At 40.9% G+C, this 13,154-nt stretch overlaps 1 protein-coding gene across 1 annotated transcript in view; it reads left to right on the plus strand.

The window, feature by feature from the left end:
- The window catches only part of PSMD12 (proteasome 26S subunit, non-ATPase 12), a 29,751-nt gene that overhangs the window by 6,224 nt on the left and 10,373 nt on the right, over positions 1–13,154 (plus strand). The window contains exons 2-5 of the mRNA XM_015072639.3: positions 3,046–3,105; positions 3,193–3,321; positions 7,910–8,017; positions 11,854–11,958. Of these exons, the coding sequence (XP_014928125.1) occupies positions 3,046–3,105; positions 3,193–3,321; positions 7,910–8,017; positions 11,854–11,958 (402 nt within the window). The remainder of the gene's footprint in view (positions 1–3,045; positions 3,106–3,192; positions 3,322–7,909; positions 8,018–11,853; positions 11,959–13,154) is intronic.

The following is a 13,154-nucleotide window of genomic DNA, read 5'->3' on the forward strand; positions in this document are numbered from 1 at the left end:
TCACTGAACCATGAGATCATGAACTGAGCCGAAGTCGGACGCTCAACCGACTGAGCCACCCAGGTGCCCCTGTTTGTTTGTCTGTTTGTTTGAGAGAGAGAGAGAGTTTAAGTGGGGAGGGGTAGAGAGAGAGGGAGACACAGAATCCTTAGCAGACTCCAAGCTGTCAGGAAAGAGCACGACATGGGGCTCAAACTCATGAACTGTGACATCATGACCTGAGCCTGAGTTGGCCACTTAACTGACTGAAGCACCCAGGTGCCCCTAGAATGCAGTTCTTTAAAACCTATACTTCTGGGGCACCTGGATGGCTCAGTCAGTTAAGTGGCTGACTCTTGATTTTGGCTCAAGTCATGATCTCACAGTTTGTGGGTTCAAGTCCCACATTGGGCTCTGCACTGATAGTGTGGGGCCCACTTGGGACTCTCTCTCCCTCTCCCCCTCCTGCGCTCTTGTGCGCTGTCTCTCAAAATAGATAAACTTACAAAAAAAAAAACCGTACTTCTGAATTAAAATACCATAAACAGCGGGTGCCTGGGTGGTCAGTCAGTTAAACATCCGACTTTGGCTAAGGTCATGATTTCATGGCTCATGAGCCTCGAGCTTTGTGCTGACAGCGCAGAGCCTGGAGCCTGCTTCGGATTCTGCGTCTTCCTCTCTCTCTCTACATCTTTCCTGCTCGCAGTCTATCTCTCTCTCTCAAAAATAAATGAACGTTAAAAAAAAATCTAAAATGAGTTGATTGGATTAAATGATCTGTGGCAGTCTTTAAGTTCTGAGGTTCTTTGATCTTCTATGATTTATTAGCTTTTAACTTTGGAGAATTTATGGATTTGTTCTTTGTTCTTTTCCTCTGATGGGCATTTAGTTAGCCTTTATTGTACACATGAATCTGTAGAGTTTTCAGAACTGATGCTCTCCTTTGCATAGGAAACATTGTTACAACGCTAGTCATGGTGTTTCAGATTTAATTACAGTAATCATATATTTCAGAGTTAAAGAAAATTCAAACAATGACCATACAGTACATAATCTGTACTCCATAGAAAATTCATAGTTTAAACGTTATTTTGGAAAATATAGAAAGTATTTTGAAAAATCCAAACATTATTTGTGTCCTTAATTCAAAAACTTTATTTTCTTTGATGGGTAAAAGAGTAGTACTCATATACTGTCCATGAATGTCATTAAAATAAAAAAAAGTTCTGGGGCTCCTGGCTGGCTCAGTTGGTGGAGCACATGGCTCTTGATCTCAGGGTTATGAGTTTGAGCCCATGTTGGGTGTAGAGATTACCTAAAAATAAAATCTTAAAAAAAGGCTCAATAGGTTAAGCATCCAGCTCTTGATTTTGGCTCAGTTCTGAATCTCACAGTACGTGAATTGGAGCCCCCCTTCCCCCCCACACTGACAGCCCAGAGCCTGCTTGGGATTCTCCCTCTCTCTACCTCTCTCTCTCTGTCCCTGCCCTGCTGTCCTGCACAGGCACACGCGCTCTCTCTTTCTCTCTCTCAAAATAAATGAACTTAATTTTTTTTTCATTTATAGTTAGAAAAACAATTTCAAAATAAAATCTTCATCACTTTTGATTCATTCGTTGTTATTAATACCAATATCTTAAATACTTGTAATTTTTTTTTGCTGTGGGCTGGTTTTGTTTTTATTAAAATGTGTGGTTTCTAATAGGATGGCTTATTTTAGTCCTGGTGTATTATCATTTAGGTTTATATGATTTGAATTTTGTTACTCCCGTTTCCAAATGTGCTCCCCAGGGGGAATATTTTGTTTTTGCATATGAGATGGAGGTCATTATCAGTTGACCAAAAGGGGTGTATTCCATTTGGATCAGTATCTGCTTAAAGGCATGACCTTTGGTATAGCATGTATGGATATTCTCAGGTGGTCTTTATTTCCTTTAAGCACAGTTATAATTTATTTATTTATTTATTTAAATTTTTTTTTAACATTTATTTATTTTTGAGGCAGAGAGAGACAGAGCATGAATGGGGGAGGGTCAGAGAGAAAGAGACACAGAATCTGAAACAGGCTCCAGGCTCCAAGCTGTCAGCACAGAGCCTGATGCGGGGCTCGAGCTCACGGACCGACCGCGAGATCATGACCTGAGCCGAAGTCAGCCGCTCAACCGACTGAGCCACCCAGGTGTCCCAGTTACAATTTATTTTTAAAGGCATTGAACAATTAGGGGCACCTGGCAGGCTCAGTTGGCAGAACCTGCAACTCGTGATCTCAGGGTCGTGAGTTCAAGCCTCACTTTGGCCATACAGCTTACTTTAAAAAAAAAAAGTCATTGAAAAATAAAACCAGGGTTTCTTGTCTTTTTACCACCAGATATCCTTTTTATTTTTCCTCAAAACTTCATGTTTTAAGTTTATTTGTTTTGAGAGAGAGAGACAGACAGACAGAGTGAGAGGGGGAGGAGCAAGAAGAGAGAATCCTAAACAGGCTCTCTGCTACTAGTGTGCTAAGCCCAGCACGGGGTTTGAACTCCCCAACTGTGAGATCGTGACCTGAGCCGAGATCAAGAGTTAGAAGCTTAACTGACTGAGCCACTCAGGTGCCCCTCAGAACTTCGTGTATTAAAGTATTTGTTATGGTGACTTCATAGAGAAATCACTCATTTTCCCCATTTTTCCTCTTTAAAGACACGTGTGACTGCCAATTAAGAGTCTATTCAGAACAAGATAATCTGGTATTACCACACTGAGTTGATAATTAGAATCCAAAACAAAGACTTGAGGTTTTTCTCCGGTGTTAAATTATTGTTCTATATTAAGTTTCTCTTAGGTGATTTGAAATGTTAAAAATACCTTGTGGACCCCAAGTTGGAAACCACTGACTTAAGGAGTCCACAGGAAAAGCAAGCACTACGATGGAAAGGAACAAAACAATAATAGTAATGGGGATGGACCTTTTCCTCAAAAATGGATTTTTTTTCTTTTTGTGTCAGAAACCTCTCATTTTAGACTGTTGTTTGGTTTTGTGTTGATGGTAGTGTTTTCATTGTTCGTTTGTATCTTTCGTTTTAGGAAGGAAGACTTCAAGAAGTCATTGAAACCCTTCTCTCTTTGGAGAAACAGACCCGCACCGTGAGTAGATTATAGTGAAAACCTCAATTATCATTGATTTTATTTAACAGTGTTCCGTTGACTCTCAGCATATTTTCATTCTTACAGGCTTCTGATATGGTGTCTACATCCCGTATCCTAGTTGCAGTGGTGAAGATGTGCTATGAGGCTAAAGAATGGGATTTACTTAATGAAAATATTATGCTTTTGTCAAAAAGACGGAGCCAATTAAAGCAAGTGAGTTTGTGACTGCTCATAAAACAAATACATTTGCATTTAAATAAGGACATTTAGAAAACCTTTCTGTGAATCTGTTTTAAATTACTGTTAAATCAGCATTACAACATTCTAGACAGTTTTTAAAAATTCTGTCCATATTTTCATGTCAGCTGCTTTTATGTTGTTTTTTCTTCTAGTTTTCATATATTTGCATATTTTTACAAAATTGTGCTGAGAATGTTGGTGCAGCTTTGTTCTGTTTCCGTGTTGCTCCCTATCTTCATATTTATTATTTTAAGTGATTGTGTTATAAGCCATCAAGCTGATAATCTATCATTTACTTAATCATGTATTTTGGGGCATCTGAGTGGCTCAGTCAGATAAGCCTCCAGCTTTGGCTCAGGTCATGATCTCGTGGTCTGTGGGTTCGAGCCCCGCATTGGGCTCTGTGCTGACAGCTCAAGAGCCCGGAGCCTGCTTCAGATCCTGTGTCTCCCTCTCTCTCTGCCCCTCCCTTGCTCGCACTCTGCCTGTCTGTATCTCAAAAATAAACAAAGGTTAAAAAAAATTTTTTTAATCATGTCTTTCATTAAACAATTAATATTTCACTTATTTTGAGGCAGTTTTTCAGACATTTTGACTACTTATTTTGTTTAAAGATTATGTTTTCTTTTGGTGTCTTGGGGAAGCTAGATTTTACTGTTTCCCTGTTCTTTTGCTTGAGGTTTTTTTTGTTTTGTTTTGTTTTTTAAGTAAACTCCATCCCCAACATGGAGCTTGAACCCATGACCCCAACATCAAGAGCCCCATGTTCTACAAACTGAGTTGGCCGGCACCCCTTTCGCTTGAGATATTTAAATGATCCTCTGTACAAAAAGTCCACTTTTGTCATTTATATCTCATCTTTCAAGTACTGTTCCCTGAGTAGCTTCTGGGTTTTTATTTTTTGCTTTCAAATAAAGGTATTGACGTTGTAAATCGGGGAGTAGTAGAACCAAAAAACAAATAGGGTGTTCTTGTTCAAATCCCTTGTTTTATTAGTTTACTGCTAGAGTGAACTTAGTGATAGAGTACGTTAAATTATTTTTTGCAAAAAACAATTTGTTGTTCTTTTTTTAGATAAGTTTACATGCATATAATTTGTTGTCAAGAATTAACATAGAGGGACACCTGGCTGGCTCAGTCAGTGGAGCGTGCGACTTTTGACGGGTTCGTGAGTTCGAGCCCCGTGTTGGGTGTAGAGATTACTTAAAATATTTTTTAAAAAAGAATTCACATTGATTTGAGGCAACCTAGTACATGTGAATGCGAAATTCCTTTAAATATGCCTTTTGTTGCTCAGTTCTGTGCTTTCAGAGACCATCATAGAGTTGGTTGAGAGACTGGCATAGATGAGTCATTGCCTTCCTCTGGTTTTCTGAGATTTGCTTGCTATGGGACGATTTGGAAAGGGCTGCTTCCCTAGACATCTTGAGGTAGCCTGGCTTAAACGAAAATGTGTTTTGTATAGGACTGATGCCGTTCAAACAAAGCACGTATCCTAAACTAAAGGTTTAATAGAGTCCTAGCATTTCAGAACTAGTAGAGGGACTGTTAACTCTGTCCCTTTTCTGATTGAGAAACTGACATTTCTATGTAAGACTCTTGGAATGTGAAGAAATGTGCCAGGTCACCTTTGGTTCAGTACAGAATATGATCCCTGATAGTAGTGTAGTACCTCTTTAACAAGTGCCCTAAAGGTGACTTATTTTTTATTTTACTTTTTTTAAGTTACACACACACTCCCAGCAGTATACAGTAAGTGACACACAATGTCAGCGGTGCTAGGAGACCTGATAGGAGGAAGAGAGGGTTTTGATTACATTTGTCGGGGGGCGGGGGGGTGGGGAGCGTCCCGGAGAAAGAGGAGTGTGAGCCCATCTCCCAGCTGGCTGATGGATGACCCCGACTGCAGTGGCACTGCCCTTTTCACCGTGACAACAATGTTATGTCTTAGCTCTGGAAGGTGCTTGGGGACTCAGAATGTCTCTTTCCTTTTCCCATAATTACTTTTTACCTAAAGCTTTTCTTTCTGCTTTACCAGACTTAGAAAGTAATGATTTTCTTAAAATAACCTTTTCTGGATTGCTTAAAATTAATGGTTTCTAATTCACTGTCTGTCACTTGAGCCCAGGGGGTAAGCCTCACTCCTACCATGACTTACCTAATGACTTGTGTTTTTCTCAGAGAGCAGCAGGATGTTCACTTATCATTAGAATATTGATATAACTGTTTTGTTTGTTTTTCTTTTACCCTATCTGATTTCTGTTAATGTAGTTTTTGCACAGCTTTTAGAATTACTAATTTGTATGCCCTTGCAGAAATCATTATTATAATTAGTGTTGGAAGGATCATGGTTTTTTGTTTGTTTTTTTTTTTTTTTTAATTTTTTTTTTTTAACGTTTATTTTTGAGACAGAGAGAGACAGAGCATGAACAGGGGAGGGTCAGAGAGAGGGAGACACAGAATCTGAAACGGGCTCCAGGCTCTGAGCTGTCAGCACAGAGCCTGACGGGGGGCTGGAACTCACGGACGGCGAGATCACGACCTGAGCCGAAGTCGGACGCTTAACCGACTGAGCCACCCAGGCGCCCTAGAAGGATCATGTTTTGAGATACAAAGTGTCCCAGACCCTTGCTGAAAGAGTTGTGTTTTACAATAAAACCTTTATTTTCTGGAACTCCTGTGTGTCTCTGAATGGCCATTTTTTCAGTTAATTAGAAGTTTGACCTGAACTACGTGAATATTGTTTTTTAAGAAAATCTTTGCAAGATATACAATCGGATTTTTTTTTTCCCAGCATGATTGAGGTACAGGTGACAGCAAGATATTCTGTTTACTTTTCTGCTGTCTTAAACGAAATATATTTAATATAGTTTAACATTTTCTTTATGACAAAGAGTCCTAATTATTATTCTCAATGATTATCATAACTGATAATGCTGTTCAGAGTCTATATTAGAGGTTGCAAACTACAGGCCACGGTCCAAATCCCACCTGTCAGCTTTGTAAATAGAGTTTTTGGAACACAGCCACACCCATTTGTTCTATATTGTCTGGCAGCTTCTGAGGTTACAAAGGCAGTTGAATAGTTGAGGCAGAAACCCTATGGCCCACAAAGTTTAAAATATTTACTGTGTAAATGTTTACTAAAACGTACAGAGAAGTTTTGCTGACCCCTGACCTAGAATGTTAGAGCTAGAGGAAATGTATCCAACCCACTTACATTATCTGAGAAACCTGGGCAGGGGATGCTGTGACTTTCAATGTCCTGTTTCATTGAGGGGAGTACGGGTGACTGTGGCTTCTCTGCCCTCCTGAGGCCCGGCGGGGGCGGGGGCTGCTAAACCCTCTGCCTCTGCTACGGACTCTTTCTTAACTCACAGTATCTGCTAGCTGTGGCTTCATTGCTGTTCATAGCCACTGGTGACCCCTGCTTTTCTCTTGTCCTTTTTCCCCCTTTCGTCTGTTACAACTTCTTCCGTGCTTTTTTGTTTGGCTCCAAAAAAGCTAGCTAGGAAGCCTTCTAATAGACATCGTCAAATATCCCTTTTATGTAATCATGTATGTTCACTCTTTGTAGTGGGGAGGGGTAAAGTCTTTGCACCTGAGGTTTTCCTAACCTTTTTACGTTATTCCTGGGTGTTCAGTACATCTTAGCTGTCAGAGACATTTTGATTTTTTTTAAGCAAGCTCTATGCCAAACATGGGGGTAGAACTCACGGCTCTTGAGATTAAGAGTTGCATGCTCTAGGGGCACCTGGGTGGCTCAGTCTGTTAAGCATCTGACTTCAAGTCAGGCCATGATCTCGCGGTTTGTGAGTTGAAGCCCCATGTCAGGCTTGTGCTGACAACTCAGAGCCTGGAGCCTGCTTCAGATTCTGCGTCTCCCTCTTTCTCTCTCTGCCCCTCCCTGCTCACTCTGTCTCTCTCAAAAATAAATAAAACATAAAAAAAAAAAAGTTGCATGTTCTACCAACTGAGCTAGCCAGGCACCAGGCACCCCCTCCCTTTTATTTTTTTAAGATTTTATTTATTTGTGTGTGTGTTTATTTAACAGAATGGAAAGTATACCTATTCTTTTTTTTTTTTTTTTCTTAAGGTTTATTATTTATTTGGGGAGAGCGAGCAAGTGAGGGAGGAGTGGAAGGAGAGAGAGAAAATCCCAAGAAGGCTCTACACTGTCAGGGCAGAGCCTGATATGGGGCTCCAGCTCATGAACCATGAGATCATGACCTGCGCTGAAGTTGGACACAACCCACTGAGCCACCCAAGTGCCCCTAAGATTTTATTTTTTTAAGTAATTTCTACACCCAACATCAAGCTCCAACCTATAATCCCAAGATCAAGAGTTGCACGCTCCACTGACTGAGCCAGCCAGGCGCCCCTTACTTTTAAGTAACCTCTTCACCCGACTCGAATCCACAACCCAGAGATCAGATTAAGAGTTGCATGCTCTACGAACAGAGCCAGCCTGGCGCCCCTTATGTTTCGTTATGGGCATAATACTTCATTTTTAACTGTATGAGAAATGAACCTTGCTTATGAATGGTTTTTATTATTTTAGGCTGTTGCAAAAATGGTTCAACAGTGCTGTACTTACGTCGAGGAAATCACAGACCTTCCGATCAAGCTTCGATTAATTGATACTCTGCGAATGGTTACAGAAGGCAAGGTAAGTTTTCCATTGGCATAACTCATAGTGGAAATTACTATCCTATCTGTGTTCAGAGATATTTAGATATGCAGACATTAGATCAGTATATATTTAAGATGACAAAATAGGTCATCACCTTGATTCAACCATTATCTTTGTACTTTTCCTTGTAGTATCTTCCCATTTACACATGAATATATTTAAAATAGTGGCAGTCTTGATATATCCAGATTTTTCTGGGAATTAGTGATCTTACTCCATATTTACATGTAGCAATAATTAAAGATAAAGTTAATTCTTCACCCTGACCTAGATCTGCTTGAGAAATCTATGCTTGGGATAGCTACAGTTTTACTCTACTATTTAAATTAATAGAGGGGCTCCTGGGTAGCTCAGTTAAGCATCTGACTCTTGATTTCAGCTCAGATCATGATCTCATTCCTGAGATGGAGCCCTTCGTCAGGCTCCATGGGGAGTATGGAGCCTGCTTGGGGTTATCTCTCTCCCTCTCTCTCTGCCCCTCCCCAGCTCACGTGCACATGTACTCGCTCTCTCAAAACAAATAAAAAAAAGTATTGGGGTGCATGTCTGGCTCAGTTGGGAGAGCTTGTGACTCTTGGAGTCCTGAGTTCCAGCCCCATGATGAGTGTAGTTTACTTAAGAATTAATAGTAACAGGGGTGCCTGGTTGGCTTACTTGCTTAAGCATCCGACTGAATTTCGGTTCGGTCATGATCTCATGGTTCATGAGTTAAGCCCTGTGTCAAGCGCTGACAGTGCAGAGCCTGCTTGGGATCCTGTCTCTCCCTCTCTCTCTGCCCCTTCCCTGCTTGTGCTCGCTCGCTCGCTCTCAAAACAAATAAAGTAATTGAGTATTTGCAGTGTAAACTTAATTTCAAAACTTTCACTGTCTTACCAGAATCTGTTTGTATTTGTTTTGATGCTTTTTTTTTCCTCCTAATCTTGTTTCTTTAAAAACGGCAAGTATAAAATGGTGACTGAGGTAAATATGTTTTTTTCTGGACAGATATTTGTGATTTGAGGACAAAACTTTAGCTTATGTTTAACTTCTTGGGTCTTGGTTTGACTGTCCCATCAGTTCAGTAAATGTTTATTGAGCACCTGTGTTGTGCTAGATCCAGAATGAACATGACGCTGTTCTTTACCACCGCAAAGAGATCCATCGGAAAAATAGTCGCTGCGCTGTGTCTCGACAGTGGCAGTGGGTCTGCCGTTCCCATCTCACAGAGGCAGGGTGTGATGGCTGAGCTGGCTTTTTAAGAATGAATAGAAATTTGGGGAGCCTGGGTGGCTCAGTTACGCACCCAACTCTTGATTTCAGCTCGGGTCGTGATTTCACAGTTCGTGAGTTCAAGCCCCACGTCGGGCTCTGTGTTGACAGTGTGGAACTTGCTTGGGAGTCTCTCTCTCCCCTTCTCTGTCTGCCCCACCCACACTCGTGTGCACTCTCTCTCTTTTTCAAAATAAATAACGTTTTTGAAACGCCTGGGTGGCACAGTCAAGTAAGCATCCGATTTCAGCTCAGGTCATGATCTCTCACTTTGTGAGTTTGAGCCCCGCGTCGGACTCTGTGCTGACAAGCTCAGAGCCTGGAGCCTGCTTCAGATTCTGGTCTCACTTTCTCTCTGCCCCTCTCTTGCTAGTGCTCTTTGTCTCTCAAAAACAAATGTTAAAAAAAATTATTTTTTTAAATAAAGTTTTTTTAAAAAACGAATAGAAATTTGGGGCACCTGGGTGACTGAGTCAGTTGACTGTCCAACTCTTGATTTCAGCTCAGGTCACGACCCCATGGTTCGTGGGATCAAGCCCACATAAGGGCTCTGCGTGGTGCCTGCTTGGAGTTCTCTCCTTTTTTTCTCTCTCTGTCCTTCCTCCACTTGTACGCTGTGTCTTTCAACATAAATAAACTTTATTAAAAAAAAAAGAAGAAGAATAGAAATTCACAGGGGTAGGGGCATAGGGGGAACGGCAGTTTAGACATAGGGGAAATTCTATACAAATATGTCAAAGTAAGAAACACATGGAACATTTAGGGAAGTGGAAGTAGTTTGTTATTCTTGGACATTAAGGTTTTTGGGGGTGGAGCGGGAAAAAGGGTTACTGCAAAGCAAAGGCTGAAGGGACAAGCAAGCCCAAACATGAAAATTAGTTCCCTAGACTTGATTAGGCTATAGTTCTTTAAAAAAAATTTTTTTTGTTAGGTTTATTCATTTTTCAGAGGCAGAGAGAGATGGAGCTTGAGCGGGGGAGGGGCAGAGAGAGAGGGAGACACAGAATCCGAAGCAGGCTCCAGGCTCCGAGCTGTCAGCACAGAGCCTGACATGGGGCTTGAACCCACCGACTGTGAGATCATGACCTGAGCCGAAGTCGGACGCTCAACCGACTGAGCCACCCAGGTGCCCCGATTAGGCTATAGTTCTATTTTTTATGTTTAATTTGTCGGAAATTATATCATCTAACATTACATAGTTGCAAAAAATGCTCATAACTTTAATACTTAAGATCAGATATTTTTATCTTATTATTATTATTATTTTTTTAAGTCAGCTCTATGCCAACATGGGGCTTGAACTTATGACCCCAAGGTCAAGAGTTGCATACTCTACTGACTGAGCCAATCAGGCGCCCCTCAAATAATTCTTTTAAAGACACTGTTCTATTTTCTGTGCTATTTAACGTAGCATGTGGTTCTGTTACTCATTAAACACAAGGATTTCATATTTAGGTTCTCAAAGTAAAGCTACAAAATATGGATAATGTTTTGTAGAAACATTTTCTTAAAAAATTATGTGATTGTGAGATGTAAAATCACACAGCTGTATTTGTACATGGAGGATTAAGTGCACCATAACTGGATGATAAATACTAATACTATTAGGCTTGGTTTGAATAATAGTTCAATTCTACCTTTAAAATTTTAACACACACACACACAAATTTAACACATTTTGGGGCACCTCAGTGGCTCGGTCAGTTGAGCATCCCACTTTTTTTTTTTTTTAATGTTTTTTGGTGTTTGTTTATTTTTGAGAGAGAGAGAGAGAGCGTGAACAGGAGAGGGGCAGAGACAGAGGGAGGCACAGAATCCAAAGCAGGCTCCAGGCCCTGCGCTGTCAGCACATGAACTGCGAGATCATGACCTGAGCCAAAGTTGGATGCCCAACTGACTGAGCCACGCAGGTGCCCCTTGAGCATCCCACTCTTGGTTTTCACCCACTCAGGTGAAGATCCCAGGGTCATGGATCAAGCCCTGCATCTAGCTTTGCCCTGTGCTTGGAGCCTGCTTGAACTTTCTCTCTTTCCCTCTGCCCCTCTGCCTCACTCGCTTGTTCTCTCTCAAAACTAGGGGCACCTGGATGGCTCAGTTGGTTAAGTGTCCAACTCTTGATTTTGGCTCATGGTTCATGAGTTCCAGTCCCGCGTTAGGCTCTGCACTGACAGCACGGAGCCCACTTGGGATTCGCCATTTCAGTCTCTCTCTCCACCCCTCCCCTGCTCGTGTGCTTGCTCACTCTCAAAAATAAACATTTAGGGGCGCCTGGGTGGCTCCGTTGGTTGAGCGTCCGACTTCGGCTCAGGTCATGATCTCACGGTCTGTGAGTTCGAGCCCCGCATCGGGCTCTGTGCTCACGGCTTGGAGCCTGGAGCCTGCTTCCGATTCTGTGTCTCCCTCTCTCTCTGCCCCTCCCCTGTTCATGCTGTGTCTCTCTCTCTCTCTCTCTCAAAAATAAACGTTAAAAAAAAAAATTTTTTTTTAAATAAAAAAATAAACATTTAAAAAACTTTTAATACATGTCTGAGAATTTTCATAATACAGATTTCTCATATTTGTAGATTTATGTTGAAATTGAGCGTGCTCGACTGACTAAAACATTAGCAACCATAAAAGAACAAAATGGTGATGTGAAAGAGGCAGCCTCCATTTTACAAGAGTTACAGGTAAGGAGTTGTATTTAGAATGTGAAAATCCTGATATTTGGTCGGCAGTGTTTCTTGTAGACAGAGCTTATTTTGGCACCTGGTCACTTCTTCAAAACTACCAAGGTTGAGGGTGAGGGCAGTGGAGGGTGGGGTTATTCAAGTACCTGAGAATTATGTCATTATGGTCCCAACTAAACTGCTAAAAAAAGTTGTGAAGAAAAGTTAGAAGCAATGAATCAGTCTTGACGTGTGCTATTATTTTAACATTTTCATCCTCTTTAGAACTTAAATCAGTAATTCACGTACTGTTTACTGATGCGTTAGGGATTTGCTGTTAATCATCAGCTTTGTTTTAAATGAATACTTGATTGTTGGTCAATTTCTAGACTAAATTGGTTTAACAAAGACAAATTGCATCATAATTTGCTATGTTTCAGGACAGATTTTTAGGAGAGATCTTAAAATGAGATAGCAAAGAGCTAAGAAATCTGAGAAAAGCCATAGACTCCCTAATAAAAAAATGTACCTGAACTACACTCAAAATTTTGTTTATAATTTTGGCCCATCAAGGTTTCCCCAGTAAGTTAAATTGCTTATTCTGATTTTTCAGTCATGTGCCATTTTAGCCAAAGGAAGGGGAACCATAATACTGAGAGGATCTTGTGTGCTCTGCGTTGTCTGTGTTCTTTTTTTTAAAGCATGTCTTGAGTTCTCTATACACTTTATCTTATTTAATGTTCACACACGACACTATTTCTATCCCCATTTTTCTGCCAAGGAAACTGAAATTTAAAAGGATTAAGTAATGTGCCTAAAGTCATTGCCAAGAATTGGTAGAGTTCAGATTCATACTAGTTCTGTTTGACTTCAAACTTCTTTTCTTCTTCTTAATTAAAAGACTGTATTTTTTGGAGCAGTTTTATGTTCACAACAAAGCTGAGTGGCAAGTACAGAGAGTTCCCATATAGCCCCCGATGCACCATCCCCCCCACACCCACACATACACACGCACCACTTCCCCTCCTGCCAGCATCTCGAACCAGAGTGGTTCGTTAGTTACGGTTGATGAACCTGTGTCAACACATGATCACCCAAAGTCTATAGTTTGCTTTAAGGTTCACTCTTGATGTTGTACATTCTGTGGATTTTGACAAATGTCTAATGACGTGTGTTTATCAGTGTAGTACCATACAGAATAGTTCACTGCCCTAAAA

The sequence above is a fragment of the Acinonyx jubatus genome, chromosome E1 (assembly GCF_027475565.1).
Source record: "Acinonyx jubatus isolate Ajub_Pintada_27869175 chromosome E1, VMU_Ajub_asm_v1.0, whole genome shotgun sequence".
Classification (NCBI taxonomy): domain Eukaryota; kingdom Metazoa; phylum Chordata; class Mammalia; order Carnivora; family Felidae; genus Acinonyx; species Acinonyx jubatus.